Below are 24,817 nucleotides of genomic sequence, written 5' to 3'. Positions count from 1 at the left end.
TGTTGGGCCCTTGTACTTACTGCAGAGAGTATTAAAACAAATAACCAAAAAAACCACAAGAACCACAATGGCAACGGGTGAGTGAGTCATGTATGTGAAGGTGTATTTGGTCACCTTGTGCAGTTCGCATAAGTGTAAAAATGCAATTCTGCGCACTCATTTCCTAGTTGACGTAGGCTACGGTCATTGTCCACGCGCACCCCTGCACCCCCGTCAAGGAATACGTTTCGTCACACAATAACCTGCGTATAATCTAAATGCACTAGAAAATGCAGCATTTATAGTCAGGTAGCAAAAATAAATAAATAAATGTTGCAAAAGATGAAAGAGAATTAACCCCACCATAGATGGTGCAAAATATCAATTATGTATTAGTAAAAATGTGTAGCCTTTCCTGTTACTCATGCAACGGAATGGAATCATATTTACTTACTACAATACGCTTGACCCAGTAAACAGTTCGGTGAAAGAAGTCGGCGCATAAGGAATGTTCCTAACCATAAAGGACCGAATCATAAATATTGATCAATGAATGACTGCAGGGCACAAAGTGTTTGACTTTGTTAATCATTTATTGAAGGGCAATAATGTAGTACTCTGAACTGTGACCTCTTTTCACATCAATGGTTTGTTTATGTTGTTGTTGTACGTGTGACTTGGGAGAGAGCGGGGCCGCCAAAAATAGCACATCTAACGTTCATCCACGGCTGTGCTTTTCAACAAGTCCAGTGCGGCGATGAAAGAGATAACGCTGTTAAAAGATGAGACTGTCTTCTCCAAATTGGCAGAAAATATGCAGAGCGGCGCAAATTGCTTTAACAAATCTGTTATAATCTTGTCGATGATATGTGCCACACTGCCAGGACAAAACTGTTAACTCTCTCCACTCCAGCAAGTTGAGGGCAGTATTTTTGCAATGACCGAACTGTAGCGAATTTGTGTAAACTATGCGCATATCATGTTGAAAATTTCCACTGGAATGCATGTTGAATCACTCCCTCAATGTGCTGAACTTGGACTGGTCCTTTTTTTAATTAAGATTACACAATGATAGTTGGTACGCTGTAAACTACTGCCATCTGGTGGCAAAATATCAACAAGCGCAACAAAATTTTAAGGCTGTCAAATTGGACAACAGGGAAAACAAGGCATGGGGGGCCCTGCACATCTGTGTAGTACAAATATTTAACACGAAAATGATATACTAAGCATATATTTTTTGGCTTAAAAGTGTTTTCCATATAAATATTTACTTCCGATGTTACAACTGTGTTCGCATAGGTTAGTGATGGACTATGGCGTGTTCTGTCTTACTTACAATTTTAGCTTACGTTGTCATCACCTGAGTTTATGGAAGGGTATATGCAAATGAATCCGGCGGCACAATGAAGGCTTGCTGTTTTAAAAGTATATAAGAAAGCAACACATTAAGCTTGTGAGATGTGTCTGAAATGTTTTCGAAACAAAAACTTTTTTATGGTATTTGTTTACCAGAAACTGATGTATTCATTTCCTTCCGAGTAAGTTTTTTTTTGATTTTAAACAAAATATTATTTAGTCAATTCTATGCAGATTTTCACTATTTGTGGGGCAGCCTGGTCCATATCCACTTCAAGGAGCAGGTCCACCATGCACAACAAATGTGTTTTACATATATTATAACAACGTGTAGTGCTTCTCTATTATTTCTCAACCCCCACCCCATCGATTTTTAAAGCTTGATGTCGCTAATCATATGTTTTTGGCATCTTATTTTCTTAATTGGCCAATTTACAGAGGACTCATGACTGGCCCGGCTGGTGTCGTCACTTGACTATAACCTCGTGAAATGTTTGACAAACAGGCCACACAGTTTTCATACATCTTCCCGGGTCCTACAGTACAAAAGCAAGTTGGCTATCAGTGCCAAATTGACAATATCTGTTATTAGGGTGGTTGTGTTGACTGCCTGTGTCTGTAGTATTTTTCTAGGAATACTACAATAATTTAACTGTCCTATTTTTGGATGATAATTATTTGGGGTATGTTTTATGCAATGAGTGCAATTGATTACATTCACTTGGAGAAACTTACCCGAAGTCGCACACAGCCTCTTCTGGACCCTCGCATCATCTTATCCTTTGACTGAAACAAACAGAACAACACTGTATTTACAAAACAGGGTAACCATAATCCATGCGTAACCATTGCCTTAAATTGAAATCAAAGCTAAACTGGGTTTAAGCGGTGATGATGCGTGCAAGAAGGTCGACCGCAAACAAGCACCGGGACTACTCGGAACAATTTAAGGTCTTCATGACTTCCTCCTGCTTCTTGTCATGACAAAGCTAGTAGGCGGTATGGTTTCTGTCAAGGAACCACAAGGAAAAGTTAAGTATTTCTGGTGGATTAGATGCAACATGCATCACTTGCAGACACAAACCAGGATTCGTTTGCACTAAGGTTAAACGCCATAAAGAAAGAGCATGCCTATGTGAGATTAATCCCTAAATACATTTACATACCAATGATACCACACATATAGGCACTATTAGGGCTTGTTATTGTCTGGCAGGTTGTACTGTTTGCCAATGTGCGTATTCGTCATTGTCATGTTATTTATACTAAACTAACAAGTAACGTTAGCTACCGACTCCTCCCACTGTCTCATTCATCAACAGTCAAAACAACTGGTACGCTTAGTACGGTTACACATCAATAAATAGTCTTGGCAATAAACACAATTTCGTCTCGTTGCCACACAAAACATTCAAATGTTCACTACTATGTCGCTTGTGTTAAATATGTTTTCCATTTGAGATTGTGCTAGCAATATTGCTAAGCGGAAGTATGGCGGAAATGTTGCCACCGGATTGGTCAGATGGACGTCACGGAGCATCGTGATTGGCTCATGTGACGACCGTCAACAAGCAGACTCGCCTGTTGGTGCCCGAGACTCCCTAACTCCTGACAAACACCGAAGGCCCTCACCACATCCAGCGACAACTTCTACCACATAACCGCCCACCCCAGTGGAACGCGTGAGTGTAACGAACCGCTGAGACCGACGTACCGTGTAGTAAGACAGCAGTCCGGCATTGTAGTCCAACACAAACCAGCGGTACTGCCAACCTTTCATGACGTTAGTCCACTTGCTCAGTGGCCCTTCCATGATAGACGCCATCTTTACAATGCCGACGACTGGGAGGAGTCCGATGTGCTGCGGAGTGACGTCACGAAAAACAGATGTTCCTATCAATAAAGTTAATTGAAACCCGGTTTTGTTTGCAGGTTAATGCATTTTTAATTGAAACGTAATACCAGAGTATGTTTATATAAAAAAAGGTCCTTATTAAAATTTTTGGGGGGACAGTTAAGTTAATCTGTCTATATGTTGCTAAAATGTTATCAGTACCGAGCAACTAATGTGAAAAAAGACCAATAAAATAAACAGTGATACAATATTGACCAATATTTTTATTATTTACAATATACTTAACACTGATAAGCAAAACTTCACAGTAATATATGTGAGCTTTAAATAAAACAAACAAACAAACAAACAAAAAATATATGTGTACAAAAAAAATAATTTTATTTTTTTTAAATCCATGTGTAGATTCACATATTCCATTATGGCGTGTCTGACTGTGAGCGTTGGCTTTCATTGCACTTGAAACACTTTGGTATAATGATGAGCTGCAGAGCACTTTCCAAAACAGGCAGTACAAGGGTAGAGAAGAAAAAAAAACCTCACGAGAACAATGAAGGCAAGCGTAAGAAAAGCAATGCAGAGTAAGCACCACAAGGACACAATTGTGGTCAATTCAGCATTGTTTTAGATATGAGATATGAAGAAAAACTTCAACTCAATTTATTCATAGACCCTGTTACTCTAATATATTTGAAGGGTGGTGACAGTTTTATTCCTATCTTTGATGAGACTTTGTCAAAGAGATGCACTACACAAGAAAACAAATAAGGAAATGACACAAAGAACAAATAAGCAGCTCGAAAGAAGTCTTAAATGTGTAATGCAACAGAAATATGGCACATGAATGTTTTTATGAGGCTGTAGAATCTTGAAAGAATTTTGCTCACATAAAAGGCACCAAGAACCACAGAAAAACATCATTTCGCTTGCGTTATTTGAGACTCACAGTATGCGTAAATGTATGTGTTATGGACCCGCAGTGTTTCATATGCAAATGTTAGACTTGTACATACAACATGTGCCAACGATTGACTGTCTGAGGCCTTATCCAGTGTACATTAAGCTGTGAGCCCAAATAACATGATCTCTGTGCATGTGTGCATAAATGTACAATTCTTGCAGTTTGTGCTCAATAAAACAGAGCAGCTTGGACTACAAATGCGTGTCAGTGATCAATTGTGGGAAAAAAATAAATAAACGTAACGGCACCTTGATGACTTCAGAACTGAAGAATACATTCAGAAAGCAGATGGATAGGCCTCAGTCTAAAACAGCGGTGGGGAACCTTTGTCCCATCACCATTTCTTTTTTTTTTTTTAAGCTAACAGTCCTTTGAAGTTTTGTTTTTATAACTGCTAAGCGGGACTGGATCAAACGTTCTCACAAGCCACGGGTTCCCCACCCTTGCTGTAAAACACAACTCTTTATTCTGTGACTACACATAAATTGTTTTCTGGATAGGAAATAAAACAAAACAATTATTTAACACGAAAAAGAAAATAATAGTTCTGTGCTTTTAATAAAAAAAAAAAAAGAATAATTTAAAATTCAAGTTTATACATAGACATTCTAGAAATCATTCTTTAAATCAAATAATGTACAAATCGTTCATGTGCTGAAGACAGACTGCAGATTCGTCTTTAAAGAGTTAGTACTGTGTAATTAGTGTGATGAGCACTCAGTGTGTTTGAACCGTGTTTCATAAATTGCAGCCGTGTGAGGCACTGCGACCACAAAAGCTACAGGGAGTCCTGCACAGTCCATAACATGCAAGGAAAGCTGTCCCAATTGGCATACTGCGCTACCCTGTGCTCCTCTCAAGGATGAAATGTGATGCAAAAGGACACCCAGAGATCAATATTGAGATGCTTTTGACGACATGGCCGGGGTGAAATTCATTCATGTCATAGGCAGAAAAAAAAACCCACATTCATTTTCTTTTAAATATTGTGGGGAAAGTAAAATCTTTTACTCCAAATTACTACTTATTTTCATTTTTGGTTTTCCTACCAAAACCACTAAAAAGGCCCTTGTGTACTGTATACCACCACAATGTATATACACTACTGTTCAAAAGTTTGGGGTCACCCAGACAATTCTGTGTTTCTCGGCAATTGCTCGCATGGAATAGTCTGTGTGCTAACATCATTGCACAAAAGTTAGAATCTTAAATCTTTAGAACACTGCCGTGAAAGTTGCTGGAAATGGGCCTCTATACAACTACTGTATGTAGACATTGCAGCAACCCCCCCCCCCCCAAACGTTTTGTTTGTAAAAATAAGGACATTTCTTAGTGACCTCAAACTTTTGAACGGTAGTGTATCGATAACCCCCCACCATGGTCTATCTACCTATTCGTGTAACATTGGTGAATCACAGTGGAGGAGATATTTATGGCCATACTAAAATCTCACCTACTGCACTGTTCTAAAATAGGGATAGGCACAATCATTGATTAACCGTTTAAGTCCCGGTAAATTTAAAATTAGAGATGTACGATACCACTTTTTTCAGACAGATACCATTATGAGTACTCAACTCTTGAGTGGTCACCGATACTAATACCAAGTACCAATACCACTAGTACTTTTGATACATGGAAAAAAAAAATAGGTAATATTCATTTTAAACAAATACCTATATACTCAATTATAGCACTTTTCCTTAAAACTGTATGAAATTAATGGCAATTTTCTATTCTTCCAATTTCTAGTTCTGATCATAAATAAGGCTGGGTGTCAGCCCGATACCGATACCTAGTATTGGTACTCGACCATCGCTAGTTAAAACGCGTCCGATAAATTTGACACTACACAGAGAGGTGTTGATAACAACCCTGCCAAATTTGAATGATTACATTTGCTTTAAATTAGCAAGTATATGAAATGAGCCTTCAAAATTGTGACAAATCAAGCCATTGTCTCCGTATTCCGTCTTCTTGAAAAATGATGGCAGCACACGAGTTAATTGATCCCATAATCAAGGAAATTAAAGCAGTCAACCCAAAAATGTTCTTTACAGTAAGTTGTATGTGCCCTCACTAGTCTAAACACAGCATTCCGATTAATATTGCGTTTGTGGAATAGGCAGCAAAGTCCACTTGTTGAGCGTCCTTTCACAGGGGATAAATGCTGCATTCAAGGTAAGGGGGAAATCTGAGTTGTCCCACTCGGATTTTGTCAGTTCCGACCTCAAAGCGGATGAGGCAAATGTAAATACAAGCCATATATGTTAATCACGTGACACAACGTTATTTGGAATGACGGCATTAAATTAAAAGGAACTTTTCAACCTAAATAAAATATTTTCATAACTTTTTTGATGAAACATTGACTTAAAACTAGTTGAATGGTACCTTTACCATGGCCTGAAAAGGTCTGTATCATTGTTACTGGCACTAAGCAACTTTTGAGGAGGACGGTAGGAACACTGCCAGAAAAAAATTACAAATGTGATGACTGCCCCATTTGAATGTCGACGGACCATTACTGCTTTCCTGCTTTCCTGGCAGAAGCTGCAAAACAACTAAAAAGTTTTGTCTGAGGAGGCAAAAAAGAAAAACGAAAAAAGGAAAGCTACCCGGATAAAAGGACAGTCAAGGATCAATATTTGCCCGACTTTCACTCGCTGGCGTGAGCTAAAAAGACGCAATGCGCTTGTCCTTATGGGAAATGTGGTCTTCCCTTCAAGCATAACATTACCTCTTTTGTCCATATGGCGGCGCCATAATCAACATAAACTGAAAGTTCCTTAGTGTTGCTTTAACCAGAACAACAAGCAATTTATCGGCATCAGCCATTTTTGCTATTTACATTTGCCTCGAACGCTTTGAGGGCACAACTGGGAAACTTGGAGTGGGATAAAACAAACTTCAAACCTTCCTTGAAAGCAGCATAAAATCACCATTTTGACTTGTAATGTAAGATCAGAATTGTCAATTGCCAATCACAGTTGCTAAAGGGCCAGAAAACAACCAATCACGGCCCAGGTTCAGAAAACAACCAATCACGGCCCAGGTTCAGAAAACATGATTGGTCGTTACCTGAGCCCTGAAGAACTGTGATGTCATTTTCAGTCGACGGCATGGAAAATGGCCGCCCCCTGTAATGGATAACAAAAATGTTTTTTTTTTTTTTAAAGAAGTAAATTTTGCTACTTAAATAATATTCTTACAAACGCAATATAAATCAGAAGACCATGTTTAGACTAGTCGGGCTTCATTGAACATATTTTTGTTAAGAAAACGTTTGGGTTGACTTAATCTTAAAGTAAAATGCCCATCCCTATTATAAAACAGTTAACATGTTTTAAATCAAACGTACAAAAAACAAAAAACAAAAAAAAACATTTCCTCTTTGCCGGCTAAAACGGCTTTCGAGAATTAGTTATGGTCCCTCAGTTGCTAGACATCGTGCAAAATGCTCCAAGAAACACAGTGCACCCGACCGGTGAGTCACACATTCATGAAACGTTGAGCGTGACTGTCTGCTAGTCAGTAAGGCTGAGCACATTCGACAGACTGACAACACAAGCAAGGGTGAGCTTGGACTTCAGCGCCAATCCGTGCTGGCGATACACGCTTGACATTCATTTCACGATTATGGCCGGCGCGAGGCAAACATTGCACACCTTTTTGGACGTGGACCGCGTTTTAGTTTGGCATACGCGGCCGTCAGTATATGTACAGGTCAGACGGAGCAAAAATAAGTGTTAGCGTTTGATGAAACAACTGTTTGTAAACAAAAAGATGACATTTTGTAGCGATTTCTCTGAGGTACTTTACACGTTTGTTCTCATGTCCAAACGAACGGTGGAAGGAATCTGAAAGAGAACTTTGCTGTGGCGTGACGGCGGTTAGTGTCGGCTACCTCTGGACGACATCGCTAATCTCTTTAATGCAGCTGTGCAGGTTGTCTAGTACGCTGTGGGAGCCCGCGCAGCTCAGCCCTCCGCCACCTGAAGACGAAGCCCTCAGCTCCTGGAGACTCAGCTCCAGCTTCCCCACCGCCTCGCGGAAGGCAAACTTGTTCCTCATCTGGGGGATGCAGTCCACGTAACCTGAGCAGTAGTCCAGCAGCTGGTGTCCGGCGTCCAGCACTTGGCTGCCGGAGGGGCTTTCGCAACTGGTGTGGAGGACGCTGCTCAGGCACTCGGCGCACTCTAGCAGAGCCTCGCGGCTGACCCGCTCGGGCGGGACCTTCTCCGATGGCTGTCGGGTTCGCCGCAGTGCCACTTTGGAGCCAGCTGTGGAGTGTGAGGAGGAAGGGGCGGTGCTTGGTGCCCCGTTGGCCATTTTAGTGGGAGTTGCGGAGGAAGCGGGAGGCACTTGTGGTGGTGGCACCGACGGTCTGCTCGTGGTCACTCCTCCTGACGACCGCCCCGACTTGTGGCCTTTTAATGTCTCTCCGTTGACTTCGACCGGTGCGCCTCCTACCTGCTCTTCTCCCTCGCCGCTGTAGGAGTGTTGCATGCCGCGTAAGGTCGGCGGAGGGGGTGGCGCGCACTTGGGTTTGACCAGCCGCGGCCTATCCCGGTCGGCTTGGTGCTCGGACAGCAGTTTGAAGCGGTTCCCCTGAGAGTCCAGCCCGACGAGGTGCACGTCGCCCGGGTTGTTCTTCAACGTGGGGGAGATGAGAACGGGAACTTTGTGGTTGTGAGTTTGCGCACCCGCCGCGCACGAAGACGCCGCTGAACTAGAAGTCTTAGAGGGGGACGACCAGCTCTGCTGTCTTTCCAGTCCTGCGCCGCCGTCCTCTCTACCCTCCCTCACCCGGGACCCACTGTCCGATTCACCTGCTTCCCCTCCGACCCCGGGCACCCTCCCTCCTGTGGCAGTGCTCCGGGGTAGCAGCTTGGCTTTGGGCCTTTCCCTGATCTGTGCAGTCCCCTCATCCATCCTCCTGAGCAAAGTTTCGGGGGGACGTGAAGCCCCGTTTTCTGGCTGGGAGGTGGTTGAAGCTGTTCTCTCCAAAGGGGTTTTAGCGCTGCGGTTCCTGGGTAAAGTCAAAGCAATACGCTCCAAGTCTGGCAACCCGGCTGACATTGAGGAGGTAGAATTGGACCTCGGTAAAGGTTTAGGCCCCCCAACCATGTTTCCACCATCCCCTGAGCAGACTGCCTTTCCTGTCCGCAGCCCGAGGGTCTTTTTGATAAGTCTGGGGGTAAAAAATCCGGCGAGTCCTCCCCAGCTGGTGCCGCTTGTTACCTGTGAAACAAGTCCCCCGCCAGAAGGCTTCTGTCCAAATGTTGCCCCGCAGCAGCGTGACTGAATCTGGGCGGGCTCGCCGTGGGAATGTGAGGGGGACGCAGAGAAGCCCCCTAAACTGTCAGACTGCGGTAGCGGAGGTGGGGGGCTGAAATCAGCAGTGGGCTCGTATTTTTTGTGCGGCTGCGTTTCCATCTCCCGAAAGGAGCTGCTCCTCTTGGGAGGCGTCGGGAGGTTCTGTTGGTGTTGGGAGGACGGCGAGGAGGAGGCGGAAGACGATGACGACGACTTCTTCTTGATGAAGGAGCTGAAGAAGCTCGTCTTGCGATCTCGTGTGAATGCGCCCGTGTCCAGTGCGTCCTCGAGAAGGCTGCCGGGAGATTTATCACGGGGCTGCTGTTTTCTGGGCAGTGCTGGGGAGCTTCCTGCACGTCCATCACCTCCTAATAAAGAAGTCCAGCCTGTAAAGGAAAAAAAAGAAGAATCAACAAAAAAATAACTATTTAAAGAACAATTACCACAGAGCTGGGGTTTCCTAATTTTAAATTTTGTATTTTGCCAGGACTAATGTACACGGTGGACTAATTCATACATCTACAAACAACCACTCACATTCACATTTACAATTTGGAGTCTTTAACGACCCTAACAAGTCTAATGAGCCATTAAAAAAGCAGACCCAATAAAAATTTACACTTACAAGACTTTGACCCTTAAGACTGTTTTTCCAACTTGACCCAAAAGAATTCGAAAATGGCATAGAAATTTGAATCCATGCAGGTCATGCACATGCACATTCGAACCATTTAACTGGATTAGGCCTGAAGTTACACATGTGCAAGATGGCGCGATTAATAAGATAATCAACTCACACACTATAACTGCCTTACAAGGCTTTACACTAAAAAAGGCAGAACCAGTCAAGTTTGGAGAGAACTTCTTTATAGCATGGGAATGTTTGGACTGGTAGAGTCAAACGACACACAAACCTTTCTTAGACATGAGTGTCAAATGTATATTATAAAGCATAAAATGTTAGTGTTTTGATTTGTGATCACAGGAAGATATGGGATTTGAGAGCACCTTGGTTTTCATTTGGTGTTTTAGTATGATTTATAATGCTTAGTGCTTGGATGAACTGAAAGGGGGTCAATGACAGAATGACAACCACACACTTATTTGCGTCACGGACAAGCGCACGAGAATCATTTTATTATCAACAATGAAGAAAGAAAAAAAAAAAACTCAATTGAAAGGAGAAAACATTTGTGAAAATGTTGATTTGTACTCATTAACTTGATTTGGAAATAGCAGAAATACAAAAACAGAATAGAATTATACTGTACCACAGAACAACAATGGTTAGAGTGAAAATGAAAATACTCTGAAGTGAGGCAATTTGGAGCTAAATTGGTCACATGAAAGCAGATTTACCAAATAGAAAAATGTGTGGAGGAGTTCAATAATTGAGGATTAGTGCTAAAATGTTTTGTAGTATTTTTTGAAAAATGATGAGCCAATAAAAGTAAATGGCATTCGGGTCAGTATAATTATTCACAGGAGACGCTTAACTATTCAGAATAAAGGCGCTATCTGGTATTGGTTCCTGGGAAATATTGACTTTTATGGCGGGCAGATGCATTTCTCACTCACATTAAACCCTAGTACCGCATGGGGCGCCATAAAACGTTTCCCGTCAACAAGTTTTGTTAGGGCAGCATGGTGGCTAATTGTTAGCATGTATATCTCACAATCGAGAGGTTATGGGTTACAATCTCGGCTCATGCCTTCGTGTGTGGCTGTTGCATGTTCTCACAAATTAAATGAAGACAGAGTGCAAATCATTGCATGTGTGCACCCTATGACCGCTGGTGACCAGGCCAGGGTGCACCCAGCCTTTCGTTGAAAGTCAGCTGGCACACGTTGCAGCTCACCCGTGACTCTCATGAGGACAAGCACCATATAAAACAGGATGGATGGATGTTTTGTTTGTTACGCATTTGCAAGGGTTACATTTTAGTTTTTAGACATGATTTCATTTATGTGAATATTTTTACTTGGAAGTTTGACAGTAATGCAAGAACCAGTGTTTCGTAACTAAATAGGCTCTTTACACTTTTATTTGCACTACGCAACATGTGACCTGCCTAAAATGAACAGACTTGGGAATGGGGGGGGGACAGTTTTTGACAGGTGGTCAATCGGTGAGAAAAATGACCGCCCTTCTTCTCAGGCGACGGGCTTGGCGGCGCTGCAGTTGGCTCTTTGTATCAAGGTGGCCTGGGACACCTGCGGGCTTGTTATGTGATGCACCCGATTGCTTGGCAGCGAGGTAAGCGTGTCGAGCTGTACCTGAGGGGCCGTGCGTGCCGTGGTCTGGCCGCCCGTCGAGCCCACCCTCGATGTTTTCCTTGTTTTCCGTGTGCTTGAGGATTGTGCGGGATTTGGAGGGCAACAGGGGCGTGTCGAAAGAGTGCAGGGGACCGCCGTGACCGGAGGATGCCGTCTTACAGAGTTCCTCCGCCACCTCTGCAAAACAAATTAAAAAATCATTTGATCACTTTAACATAATTTTATATGACCCATAAAAGCTTGCCACAATTTTCTTTGAAAATGTTTTTTCCTACTAGGTGTTAAAATGATAATAGCCAAATGCTGGGGAAATTCTCTAACAGAACACTCAATTTTAACTGAGCTTTTTTTTTTTTTAACTCATTCACTGCCATTGATGGCTAAAAACGTCAGAAATTCATTGAACTATTTCCATTAGTTTAACATTTTTTTTCCTCTTTTGTTAATACGAGTATGAAAAGTTAGATTTATTTTTATTTTTAGAACAGATATGAAATTTGTGATTAATCGTGAGTTAACTAGTGAAGAAGTCATGCGATTAATTACGATTTAAATTTTAATCACCTGACGCCCCAAAATTTTTAATAATCTTCTCTTTCCTTTTTTTTTATCCATACACTGCCATTGACGGCTATAAACGTTGAAAATTCATTTCAACTATTTCTATTCGATTAACATTTTTCCCCCCACTTTTGTTAACAAGAGTATGAAAATCTAGAATTTTTTTTTATTGTACATTTAGAACAGATATCAAATTTGTGATTACTCGTAAGTTAACAAGTGAAGTCATACGATTAATTACAATTATACCTTTTAATTGCCTGTCACCCCTAATTTTTAATAATCTTTTTTTTTTGATGAATTTATGGCAGTGAATGAGTTAAATAGCTTGGTGCAAATTTATCTTGTAGCAACATTTAAACCGATTCACCCAGGCTATAACAGATGCTAAGATTAGCATTTTTGTAGCATAATTATTCTGTGAATGTTGCACTTGGTCATTCATTTCCTGAAAAGAAGAAAAAGAACCCCAACTAGTGATGTTGCACTTTCCCATTGTTTCACTATTGTAAGCGGCCCTTTAAGGAAGAACCATAACTATGATGTTGTTGTGTTTTTGTGCTGACTGCTCACTACAATATAGCAAAGAGCGCAATAAGATGACAAAATATAATAATAAAAAAAGTGCTTTCATTATCTTCGAAATGAACGTTTCTAAATTGGAAAACATCTGAGGCTGACCTTACTTTACTAGCCTACAAAACGTATTTTTTAAGCTATGCTACCTTCTGAGATGCTGGAGTCATGGAACATTGTTTCAAAGGCTTGGTGGATCTCTGCGAATGATGGCCGGTCAAATGGACTCCACTGCCAGCCTAGCAGAAACATAATTCATGAAAGTGAGTTCAGATTCATTTTCAAAATATTGATCACGATGACATCATCATCTTAAGGACTTGTGTAAACAAATCAACTTACATGCCCTCATGAGTTCATAGACCTTTGGCGGGCATCCCTCAGGTTGTTCCATGCGGTATCCCTTCTCTAGGAGATCATAAACCTGAGACAGATCAATGCCTGGGTATGGAGACATGCCATAGGTGGCAATTTCCCATAGCAGGACCCCAAACGCTGTAGGAAAAACACAATGTGGATCATCAGCCTTGTGAGCAGGACGGCAGTGGGAATATAGGCTTGAATGAGAGCATGCTACTCACCCCATACATCTGACTTGATGGAGAAGGTGTTGTATGCGAGGCTCTCCGGCGCAGTCCACTTGATTGGGAACTTGGCCCCAGCGTGTGCAGTGTAAGTGTCGCCGGTCATCAGCCTGCTCAGACCGAAGTCTGCCACCTTCACCACGTGATTCTCTCCGACCAGGCAGTTCCTCGCCGCGAGATCCCTGATTGAAGAAACGTGTGAGAATTGATATTTCATTCAAACGTATACAGAATGGCATCTGGAGCTTTCTTCTCACCTGTGGATGAAGTTCTTTTTCTCCAAGTATTCCATAGCCGAGGAGATCTGTGTGGCCATGTAGAGCAGAACCACAGCATTCACTTCCTCCTTGTCGCAGTCTCTCAAGTAGTCCAGAAGGTTGCCGTGTGGCATGTACTCTGTCACAATGTAAAACGGAGGCTCCAAGGTGCACACGCCTGTGGGAGGGATCGTTTTTATGAATATTTTTGAGAGAGGGGAAATTAAAATGGTAAAAATGGACAAGATACTGACCCAGAAGCTGAACTAGGTTTGGATGTTTAACCTCCTTCATGACAGCAGCCTCTTTCAAAAACTCCTCAACTTCCATGGTGTCCTCCTGTCATTAAAGAAGATAGACAGCAATGTAAGAGTAGTGAAAATGTAAAATGTTAAGTCTAAGTGACTGGAATAAGCTAAGTGAGAAAAACTATATGTAGTACCACAGTTAACCTGCAGGTGGCAACCTGCAACCATAGTTCTTCTTAACGTCCCCCTCATTGCCAGATAAAGATCAAAAATAAAATCAAGGTATACTATCTTATAAGGAGACATCACACCTTGAGTGTTTTGACAGCCACTGTGAGGTTGTACTTCTTCCACATTCCCACATACACTTCGCCATACTGGCCCCCTCCCAGTTTGTGCTTCATGGTGATGTCGGTGCGCTCCATTTCCCACTTGTCATGGATGGGCGACACGCCGTACACGGTGGGCTTGTTGCACTTGGGTGCCGGATAGTGCAGTGTGGTGACCAGGCCATCGGCTACAGTGGAGTGGTGGTGGACCAGCTCAGCTAGGGTGGCGAAGCGGCTTTCGGATGTCACATACACCTTTGAAGGAGGAGGAGAAAGAGTGAAACAAATAAGTGTTTTGTCCTTTTTTTCTTCTTCTTTTTTTTTAAGACTCAACTGCATGTTTGTTTTGGTAATGCAGTAACTGACTGGCTTGTTTTTCATAATAAATAAGAAATCACAAGTACTCGCCCATCCCTACTAAAATATGTAAAACAACACCCAATACCTTGAGGTCTACAAAGAGTTAATTATATTATCATTATTGAAAAGATAAAATACAAATCTGAACAAATCACTTTTAAGACACTATTACATGTGTAAAGTAGATATAATAATGTATGTGTGAATTTTTTTTTTTTTTTTTTGATGAATTGCTCACTATCTGTCAAACTGCTTCTTTTTGTGAAGTCAGTTGAGTGCACTGCCAACATATCGTGTCTGAAATTTTTTACTTGCAAGCCAAAGAAGAAAAAAAAGGCAGAACGACTGCTTGTATCTAAAAATAACCTCAAGCAGTCGGGTCACTTTTATCTCAACGTACCATGGCATTTAAGTGGTAATCAATCACGATTGGTAACCATTTAGCATTTGCTAATATTTGTTTACTCATGGAATAATGTTGAAGCATTGTTTGTAAGTGACTTTGAAGACACTATTACATGTGTAATTTAGACATGATGTGAGTGTGAACTAAATGGTGGTGTTTGTTTTATTGTTTACCTTAAATGGTAAACACTAGCGTGCTAATGCTAATCTTGAGTGCTAACCGTTTCGCAAAGGCTAACTTTGTTGGTGTTTAATAATGCATATGTATAGAAGATAAGAAATTATAAGTACTTATATCCACTTAATTCAACTTACTTCCAACCTTAGTGGTTTAAGAAAAAGAAAAACTTATTTGGGGCAGATAATTAAAAGATTTGACAGTGACCGCACTACACCTGTTGTCTAATTCTACCTTTCCATCCGAGGACGTGTTGATCCGGTAGTGGTAGACTCTCCCCTCATAGCGGAGAGAAATGGACAGCTGTCCCGGACTGCTCTCGCTTTCTCGGACAAGAAAACTGCCGTTGATGAGGGATGAGAGCAGGTACTCGGCGGCGCTGCGTGACACCGGCCCGTGGTACCAGCTGTGCTTCTCCAGGCTGTTGACAGGTGTGATGTAGTTGGAAGGGACCCAACCCTGGCCGTTCTTGGAGCGAACTTCGCTCCACTCTCCATTTTGGTTGTAACCCAGCACACGTAGCTTCTCCCCTAGACACACGGGAAGAAATGCTCAAACGTGTCGCCTGCCATGTAAATGAGTGATCAGTTTTGACAGGATTTTTTTTTTTTAATTTTGCAAATACACACCTTTAGAATGGTGCAAAATTGTCAGGCGTTACGAATATTGTCTTGCCAATTGCCACTTTTTTAATTAATTTATTAAATGTAATTTCCAGAAAGTAGCTAATCGTTCAACAATAAAAATAACACTCGAAATTTGGCCACTCTATGAAATATTTTGGGCTTTTCTGAAAGAAACGTTTAACAGAAGGTGAACAAACAAATAAAAGCACACAAAATGAAAACATAACCTAGTAACGTAATAACGGTGGGAAAAAAATGGGTCAACATGACTTTGAATCCACCAGTCTTAATCCTTTATCTGCCCTTAAGATACTCAAGATGAGGAATCGGGATTAGAAAGCCATTAGACTAAATCTAATTAAAAAAAAAAATATATATATATATATATATATATTGAAAAGGTGGGTCTCAGAGACTCTGCATAGAGGACTTGTCATCAGGCAAGAATGTCGGTGAGGATGCCTTGGCGACACAACACAAACAAAACGGGAGGTATGGACAGATCGTCAGTCTTACTGAACTACATCAAAAGCTGTGCAACAATAATAAGAGCGTAGCTGCCATGCGAGCGCTGGGCAAAAGCAGACATGTATTGACTTGGCGTCTCGTCGCTGTCTGTCTCTTGACGTCAGAGCGGGAGGCTTGAGGGAGCGGGGAGACGCACGATTTTCTCGAAACCGGATGAGGGAGTGATTCAATAATGCATGGTGCCGCTTCACTGCACATTATTGTGCAATTAAATTGCAGTCGGTGAGCAGAAAATAAACAACCTATACAGCTCAGCCTATATGTGCAGCTAATAATTTGACATTCCTAAGAGCCAGAGTGTAAAAATAAGTTCTGTGTAATAATGAATAAATTAATAAATACATTAAAAATACTATTAATCAGTGTAATTGTGTAAAAACTGTAATATATTAATTAGGACATGGCACTAATAGTCAGCAACTATTAAGACTTTTTTTTCCCCAGAATGTTTTGGTCGAATTCCAAATTTCACCACCTTTGGCTTTGGGGCATTTGAATTTTATAGTACCAAATTATTTTCAATTCTCATGTTACCAAGGTAGTCAAAATGTAAGAAATACCTCCCCACCCCACTGTATGATGCAGTGCAGCTCATCACCACGACAAGTATGTCAGTCAAGTTCATCCCCCTATGAGAGTTCCTCCAATTATTAAATAGTAGCTCAGCGTCCGGGCCGGGCCAGGCCGGGTCTAGCTCCACTGTCCAGTGAGTCACAGTGAAAATGACACATCATTTACGCACACTTAAGCTAGGCGTCCGGGAAATGGCGATTGCAGCTAATAAACAATTAAGGTTCTGATGATCAGTGGAAAAACAGCTGAACAGACTTGCCGGGAACCCGTCCTTATTCAGGTCCAGTAAACAACCTAACGACTTTGTAAACTATACGCACTAAACTACTTTGATCAGACGGCTAACCAGTCAGTCTGCTATCCTCTATTTTCCTCTGCACGACTGGAAATAGTGACTACCTCCCTGCCTTTGGACTGGTTAAGAGGAGATAATGACTGTGAGCTATTGCCTGCACCTGATGATGTCAGATTCCACATCGTCACAGCATTTGAGGCATGATGCAGCGGTTTCTCCAGGAAAAGAAATGTAGATTGTTGCTTCGAGACCAAAATCTTTTCCAAAGTTTTCCCACAATAATGGATCTGTTATAGCTGAAAATAATCGAGAACCAACTCCATATTTTCTTCCATTTTCGCTTCCTGTAGGTGTGTCATGGGGCCAGGTGTGCCAACTATTCTTACCACCTATAGCTTTATTGACACACAACATTCCAATGGGATAACTGTAAAGCTGTGCATGAAACCGTCTCTTCCCCCTCAGGGTTTCATGACCTGCCAATCAGAGGCATTGCCTGAAGTGTTTTCTGCTGAAGGAAATCACTACGCACTTCTGTTGCAACACACGTGCTTCCATGGAAGGTGTGGGCGGCATGCGTTCACGTCGCAACAAATACTTTTTTCATGACGTAGACACGAATATATGTTCTCATTAAGCATGCTATGGCTGAATGTTGCAGCCATCATGGGCATCCAAAACATAAATTCTGACTTTAAAAATATAATGCTCAGAAATTTGTCAGTGGGGTATTCATTCAACATTTATTGTATTGTTTTGTACTATATTCAATTGTTATTGTGGCTGCAGTTTTTTGGTGATGTCGAACTCGACTACATCATACTGAGATGTATATGATGCGAACAATTGCAAAAATAAAAAGGGTGTCGAGATCTGATATTGGTCTGATATCGGCCTAAAAAAAACCAAATTAATTTTTGTTTCTCAATATGTTTTATATTTTTTTATTAATGTATATTGTCTTTATTTTATTCAAGTGAAGTATGTTCTTAAGTTTGAGGTTGAATTTAATGTATGTAACCCAAATGTTTAGAATAAATAGGTGGGTCATCAGTGTTTCCCACACCATGTTAATACTTGGGCGGGCCACCCAAGTAAATTGGCCAACACCCAATAAATTTCCAAGAAAATTTATTAATAATATATTTTAAAAGGGAAAAAAACGTGCCGCAATAGGATATACCACATGTAACGTTAGTTCGCCGTCACTCACTTGTGGATCGTGAGGCTCGAGGAGACGTAGTAACAGGACTTAGACCCACTCCCCATCCAACCCCCCTCCTATCTGTGGGAAACACTAGTCATATTTTTATATTTAGAGCATGTGTCATTCTTGCTGATACCGTATCGGATCGGTATCGGACAGCTGTATCGGGACACCTAACAAATAATAAATACATTCAAGTTAAATTACACAGGGCGCCCCCCAAAAAGTTGCATAATTTCCAAGTCTACCGGTAATAACATACCAAATTCTTGTTCAAAAGATCTCAAATGTTAATGAACTAAAGCTTAAAGGATTTTTTTTTCCCACTTAACAGTTCTCACTCATCTTCGTAACATTTCTGCAACATGCTTTATTCAAAGTAATAATTAGCTATAAAATAAAAAATCCAGTTGAATATTCATCCATCCATTTTCTATACTGCTTATCCTCACTAGTGTCAGGTGTGATGAAGCGTATCCCAGCTGATTGAGTCAGAGTAAGGGTACACCTTGGACCGGCGGCCAGCTTTAACTACAGAGTACATCTAGACAAACAACCATTCACACGCACATTCACACCGTGAGACAATTTAAAGTCTACAATTACGCTAAGAAGGATGTTTTAGGGTTGTGCGCGCAGGGTGAGCGTGCAAATTCCACAAGGGAAGGCCAGAGCCTGGTTCGAACCGCCGACCTTGTAATTGCGAAGCGCCTGTGCTCACCACTTGTCACTCCTGTTTGATTATGTTGATGGCATTTTGATGACTGTTATAACTGAGTACTGTCATCTAAACTGGACCTAATAAAATCTGTATTATAAATAACTTACCCCTCGAACCATACAAATTGCATTCTCATTATTAGATGAATACAAATGATATTTAAAAAGTGTGCATACCTTTAGTGATGCTGAGCGTGTTGTCCCCACTGGCCACAAAGTCATAAAGTGCAACAAACAGGTTGGGGTCGCTCTCGGCCGCCCCCAATAGGTTCTCCTTGGAGCTCCAGCGTACCGCTTCTGTCAGGGCCGCAGAGTCCAGTCCAAATGGCCTGTGGAGAGCTTCTGGAGAAAAAACGAGGTCCAGAGAGATAGAGAGACAAAATAAGGGGAATAATGAGTCAAGAGAAATGAACATCAATGATTCTAAACCTTCCTGATCAAGCTACCCTTGTGGTCTACCTGGTTGTCCAGGCTCAGGACTCCGCCTAAAGCCAGTGTGGAGTTTCTGGCCACTAAGGGCCAGCCATTCTTCGTCAAAACTGTTTCCCTGCAGGCACCTCAAAACCATTACTTGTAGTGTACACCTCTAAGGTCAGTTATAATCTGAGATAAGTAGCACCGTGTGCGTATTTAAAGAGTGCAAAGAGGGAGGGGCTCCAGAGTCAGGATGAGTGACGCTACCTGCCCAGGACGCTGTGATAACATGCACCGGTAGCTAAAAAACAAACACCCGCAGAGGCTGACTTGCGATTGATGAAGCAGAACATGAGTAGAAGGGATGAACAAAACTGAGCAGCTGCTGCCAAAGTCACTGCGTGTCTGAACAGCTGCTGCGCGGGTGGGAGAGGAGGGTGATGAAATTGGGCGATTGATGACTCAGCAGTGAGCACCTATATACTGTATATTATGACGACGGATTGTCTAAGTCATTTGATTTTAGGCAGTTTTTTTGTGTGTTAATTTTAGCAGGGATTTGTTCAGTTATTGCATTTAAAGCAACACATCAATATCCAAACTAGATCATGAGCTGCATGACCGATATGGATTTTTTTTTAAGGCGATGTCGATTTCGATATTTGACAGAATAAAATGCTGATTAACAAACTAATCGGACGATTAAATAAAAAAATGAATGAAAATACTTTTTTGTTCTTTAGTATTGGTTTAACTACAAATCAGAAAAATTGGCAAAGATTTACAGTTTTTTTTTTGAGGGGGGGGGGTAGTTTGAATGTAATTTGTTTTATATTGTAATGTGTTAAAATAAATTTATAAAAGGCAAAAATTGGCCCAAAAAAAAGAAACGTCAAATTTTTCCATTTTAAAATAAATAACTCTAAAACAAGGACAAAAAACAGTTTACATTGTTAACTCTTTGACTGCCAGACGTTTTCAGAAAAGGGATGCTGTGGGTGCCAGCCGATTTAAGCATTTTGACTGATCTTTCAAGGTCCACAGAAAATTATGTGTTTGGACTATGGAAACACACATGCTACCAAATGAAATATTGGACTCTCATCTTTCATCAGAAAAAAAAGTTTGTTTCTACCTTATTCCATTTTTCAGTAATCAACAATAGAAAATGGTTAGTTTCACCTCTGTTTTGAAACAAACGTCTTTTAACGTCTTTGGCACTCCTCCATAGGATTTTACTAAATGTTATTTAACGTTTTTGGCAGTCAAAGAGTTAAGGGCGGACTCAAAGAAGGTTAAACAATTGAAAACTTGCCTATCTTATTCATTTGGATAGGGGGAGGGGGGGGGGGGGGTCACAAAATGTGATGCAACAGTTTCCTTTCGTGTTTCACAACCATTACTGAGAGGCACTGTCATGGGTTCATAAAAAATAAATAAATAAATGATGGCGCAGTCGAACAACTTTCGTGAGGTGTTTTTTTATTTACAACACAGCACCAAAAATGTGAAAAGTATTTAGAGTGCAAATCCAATCCAAACTATTTACAGGTTCCGTTTGTAATTTCTGCAACTTACTGTGCTAGCCACAGTCACTCACCGTCCCAACTGGCTGAGCACTCCCCACTAATGAATTGGTGCTCTTAGTGCTCCACTAGTGAATTAGGCTCCCTTAAATACCCCTTATTAATCCAGCCCTACATTGTGCTTCTTCTAGCATGCACTTTTTAATTTTAATAATTCAGTAAGCTACCGTAATATTAGTTGTGTTTTGCAGGGAATAAAGAATATATCTGTGAGCACTGTCGTCTGTCTACATGTATTGCCACTGTTTGTGTTCAAATTGCTTGCACAGGGTCATAACTGGGACCCGATTGATAAATTTGTTGGCAGATTTAATCGACCAATATTAACCCCCCCAAAAAAATCTGGCCAAAAATAATGTTTTTGCTCATTTTAAAAGAGCCAATTAAATGAAAGATTATTTTTATCCAAAACAATACTTTAACTTAAAATCCAATATAGACTTGTTTCACTTTTCTTTAACCAACCAACCGAAACTGTTTCCCACTCCTAAAGCAGGATTAAGTACAAAACAATTATCACACAAACTTTTTAACATTTAAATCTTTTTTTTTATACAAAAGGCCAACACAATCATTGCTATGTGATGCTCCAAATGATACAGAAATTGTGCTAGTTGCGTATAATAACATACACATGTTTTGATTGTTCATCCAGAATTGACACACACATTGTGGAGGGCACATGCTGCATGAATAGCAGCTGGACAAAGGACCCAAAAATGAACCAAATATTTCTCTCGCCTACACATCGCAATGAATCATCTTGTATGTCCACTGTGCCAAAACACACACACAATATGCCCACCTTTGTTCTTTACCAGCGCGCACTTCAGTGCGGCACCGGCCGTGACCTGGCTCAGCCACAGCTCCCAGTACATCGTCTGCCCCGGTTCTCCACCACACTGTGGGCTTCTAGATGTGGCTCCAAGTAGCTTATCCAAGCACCGGCAGGAGAAACGCTAAGGCGTTGAAAAAACTAATCCAGCATCTCAAAGAGAGACCCCTTACGTCGTTTATCCAGCAAAACTTCAGAAGTGAGAATCCAATACTGTGGAGTGGATGTGTGTGTGAGGCCTGGACTAGAGCTGCAGTCAACAGCAGATGGCTGGTCTTGTCCTCCTGGGAATGAGTGAGTGAGAGTGTGTGTGGCCAACTGTCTTAGCTGCTCCTCTTACATAGCTGAATATCGCACTCTCTTTGAGGATGTTTAAAAAAAAAAAAAATGAAATTAATGATTTGTAGTAATAGTCCTAATATTACGCATTTCAGTGTGGAAAAAGGAGACTGATGAATCTCGATCCCAATTACATTTAATCTTTAAAATAATAACGCTTCATGTGACCGACATGCTATACAACAGGTTGCTTTTCCGTATGGTGCAAACTCAAGCCCCAAACACCGTGACATCGAATTGAACGAGCAGTTGGTCGTCATGCCGTAACGTTGCGTGCTGTGCTGACGTAGCACATGTGTGCTCTGAAGGAACGCTTTGTGTCCATCTTACCAGAGGGGGTGTCTTTGGAAGTCGTACGGGCGGGGGCACACAAGGCCAGCACAACCCCGACTGACACAGCTCGGGACAGAGGTGACCCCGATCCGGTGGCGCGCGCACGTGCTTACTGATATGACACATTTTGTGACACCATCTACTTGACCAGACCTCTCCATAGCAGCTGCTTGTATGACTGATTACTTTTTTGCGCGTGATCATCGGTATATTGGAGGTGTGCAATATGGACAAAAATTACCCCCCCCCCCACCCCCCATAAAGGTAATTTGATATACTAACAATATATATCCTGACATAGTATTTTTCATGAAGATTAGCCCACACTGGCTACTCCCATGTCGCCATAATGCATCTTCTGTGAACATGAAGACGCGCGCATTATGATGTCACAAATATGCGACAATACCATAGGAGAGGGGAGGGGTAGAGGAGTTGAGCACAACTTGAGCGACAACCACAACAGATGGACCAACGCGGCAAGTTTATTATTATCGTCGGATTTCTTTAATATCTGGTTTATCTGTAGGTCGTCAAATTGGTTGATAATTTTCGGCCATCGATATTAACGCGCATCCCTAATACTTATATTTCCCAATATTAATTTTTCCTTAAAATTCCATGAAATTAATGGCAATTTAAAATGTTCTTATTTTCCTAATTTCTAGTTCCTGATCGACCACAAGAGGGCGGACGACACCAGTATCGGCCACCGTCGCAAGGACCTATACTTAAAATAAGGCAGGTATCGGCACCGATACCTGATATCGATACTACTCGCTCATCCCTAATACAAATAATAAATCAATTGACTGAACAAAAAATTCATCGTTGTGGGTTCTGCTGATCCTTTGCTTTGTTAATTAATTGCATTTTGAAGAAAGTGACACAAAATTTACAGCAGTACCCGCCACTGGCAAAGCCTCTGTTGATTTAGCCGCAACTAAGCTTGTGGCATGACAAACAACATGACATCAGGCTGTCATCCATGGCCAGGGGCCACGCAGAGCTCCATTATGACAATTTCTATGGGAAACTGTATTTTCAAATAGGACTGTCGGTTGGAAATAGTCATTCATAACATTTGGAGAGATTTTCCCATCCCGATTACAACACTACACAGTGATGGAAAGTGAATATGGACTATGCTAAAGATAGCCAAGCTAGCAAGCATGTCCACATAAGCAACAGATTTACCTTCAGTACAACTCAATCTAAATGGATCAGAATTCGGACCATGGAACCATAGATTTATCCAGAGCTGTAACAAATTTTAATGGGTTCTGACTTTGCCTGTTGAGTGATTTTTTGCAAAATCCTGAAGAGTAATCATCAGCAAACAGTAGTCACAACACCGAGTATACCTCTTGCTGCACACTTTTTCAAGGGAATAACATTCACACCCTCAAAGAACAAAAAATGTCATAGAACGTATCCGAAGCCCATGGCTATGTAGGTAACTGATTATTTTTAGCCACAAGTGAACAAAACACAGCAGCATGACACCAGGAATAACTCCGCAGTGCACGGAGCGATACTGGTGGAGACAAAAGATGGCTGCCCGCATGCAGGAAGCCCATAGTCAAACCTGATACAATGATCCCCACACGCGCAAGACATTACATAAGCTGGATTTGGCTCCATGCGACTCTGCGGCAGACAAAGGCAAGAAAAGATTCTGATTGTTACAAGCAGAACAGGATAAAAGGATAAGTAACGTTGTGGCGAATCAAGCCATAATAGATAATACCCTTTTACTTTTAGGCATGGAGGTCACAGACACTTTGCTGAGCTCAAACTACTGTAGAGAAGAACTTCAAAATGGGAGTGCTCTGTATGTTGAACAATTTGAAGAACAACAGATTATGCTCGACTGTGAAGGATCCAACAAAGATGGCCCCGCAACATTTGTATCCTACCACAGCCCCCAGTTTGGTTGTGGATGGTATGCTAATTGATATTGTGAGTAATGAGGTGTGGGACATGTAACACCTGTAGCTTCAGCTGTTTTCTTGACCCGTCATTTGAGCTGCTACTTTAACACAGACACAGTGTTACAGCAATTAGCATGTACAACTCAACAGATGTGTTAGAAAACTTTGAGTTTCCTTTC

General features: G+C 41.4%; 2 protein-coding genes across 7 annotated transcripts in view; both read right to left on the bottom strand.

The window, feature by feature from the left end:
* osbpl9 (oxysterol binding protein-like 9) overlaps positions 1 to 3,206 on the bottom strand; it is a 41,212-nt gene extending 38,006 nt beyond the window's left edge. For all 3 annotated transcript variants that reach the window (XM_077584737.1, XM_077584738.1, XM_077584739.1), the window contains exons 1-2: positions 3,053 to 3,206; positions 2,074 to 2,124 (exon numbers count right to left, since the gene is read on the bottom strand). In XM_077584737.1, coding sequence (XP_077440863.1) covers positions 2,074 to 2,124; positions 3,053 to 3,163 — 162 coding nt within the window. In that variant the 5' untranslated portion in view covers positions 3,164 to 3,206. The remainder of the gene's footprint in view (positions 1 to 2,073; positions 2,125 to 3,052) is intronic.
* Positions 3,207 to 3,436: 230 nt separating this feature from the next.
* The window catches only part of abl2 (c-abl oncogene 2, non-receptor tyrosine kinase), a 29,337-nt gene continuing 7,956 nt past the window's right edge, over positions 3,437 to 24,817 (bottom strand). Inside the window, exons 1-11 of one of the 4 annotated variants that reach the window (XM_077584735.1) lie at positions 19,657 to 19,780; positions 19,375 to 19,539; positions 15,483 to 15,778; positions 14,288 to 14,560; positions 13,983 to 14,067; positions 13,729 to 13,906; positions 13,469 to 13,653; positions 13,230 to 13,382; positions 13,037 to 13,126; positions 11,751 to 11,927; positions 3,437 to 9,859 (exon numbers count right to left, since the gene is read on the bottom strand). In XM_077584735.1, coding sequence (XP_077440861.1) covers positions 8,058 to 9,859; positions 11,751 to 11,927; positions 13,037 to 13,126; positions 13,230 to 13,382; positions 13,469 to 13,653; positions 13,729 to 13,906; positions 13,983 to 14,067; positions 14,288 to 14,560; positions 15,483 to 15,778; positions 19,375 to 19,539; positions 19,657 to 19,765 — 3,513 coding nt within the window. In that variant the 5' untranslated portion in view covers positions 19,766 to 19,780 and the 3' untranslated portion in view covers positions 3,437 to 8,057. Of the gene's footprint in view, positions 9,860 to 11,750; positions 11,928 to 13,036; positions 13,127 to 13,229; positions 13,383 to 13,468; positions 13,654 to 13,728; positions 13,907 to 13,982; positions 14,068 to 14,287; positions 14,561 to 15,482; positions 15,779 to 19,374; positions 19,540 to 19,656; positions 19,781 to 24,817 lie in introns of those variants that run through there. The other 3 variants (XM_077584736.1, XM_077584733.1, XM_077584734.1) reach the window with 3 other exon arrangements.

The sequence above is a fragment of the Vanacampus margaritifer genome, chromosome 13 (assembly GCF_051991255.1).
Source record: "Vanacampus margaritifer isolate UIUO_Vmar chromosome 13, RoL_Vmar_1.0, whole genome shotgun sequence".
In the NCBI taxonomy this organism is placed as follows: domain Eukaryota; kingdom Metazoa; phylum Chordata; class Actinopteri; order Syngnathiformes; family Syngnathidae; genus Vanacampus; species Vanacampus margaritifer.
Note: the sequence above shows the minus strand (reverse complement) of the source record. Positions and strands in the feature narration are given on the sequence as shown.